The sequence below is a fragment of the Eimeria tenella genome, genomic scaffold (assembly GCF_000499545.2).
Source record: "Eimeria tenella Houghton genomic scaffold, Eth_scaff2721, whole genome shotgun sequence".
Classification (NCBI taxonomy): Eukaryota; Apicomplexa; class Conoidasida; order Eucoccidiorida; family Eimeriidae; genus Eimeria; species Eimeria tenella.
This window is the reverse complement of record NW_013542596.1, coordinates 1-281: the sequence shown is the minus strand read 5'-3', so window position 1 is coordinate 281 and position 281 is coordinate 1. Positions and strand designations below refer to the sequence as shown.

General features: G+C 64.4%; 1 protein-coding gene across 1 annotated transcript in view; it reads left to right on the top strand.

Moving 5' to 3' along the window:
- Nucleotides 1–83, top strand: part of ETH_00039225 (uncharacterized protein) — a gene marked incomplete at both ends in the record, with an annotated part of 690 nt that extends 607 nt beyond the window's left edge. The window contains one exon of the mRNA XM_013375367.1: nucleotides 4–83. Within this exon, the coding sequence (XP_013230821.1) occupies nucleotides 4–83 (80 nt within the window). The remainder of the gene's footprint in view (nucleotides 1–3) is intronic.
- Nucleotides 84–281: the final 198 nt, after the last annotated feature.

The following is a 281-nucleotide window of genomic DNA, read 5'->3' as shown; positions in this document are numbered from 1 at the left end:
AGCAGCAGCCGCTGCTGCAGCAACTACAGCGCCAGCTGCTGTCGCTGCAGCAGCGCCTCGCACTGCTGCGTGTCCTCCCATGAGTTTCCGAGCAGCAGACCCGTACGGCGCGGAAACTGACCCTCCTCCAGCAGCAGCAGCAGCAGCTGCTGCTGCTGCTGCTGCTGCTGCTCCTCCCACTTATACTGTTGCTGCTTCCTCGCGCTCTACGGCGCCGCTGTGCCCCAGCAGCAGCAGCGACTGCGGTTTGCCCTTCCCTAGACTGCAGCGAAGGTGATGAG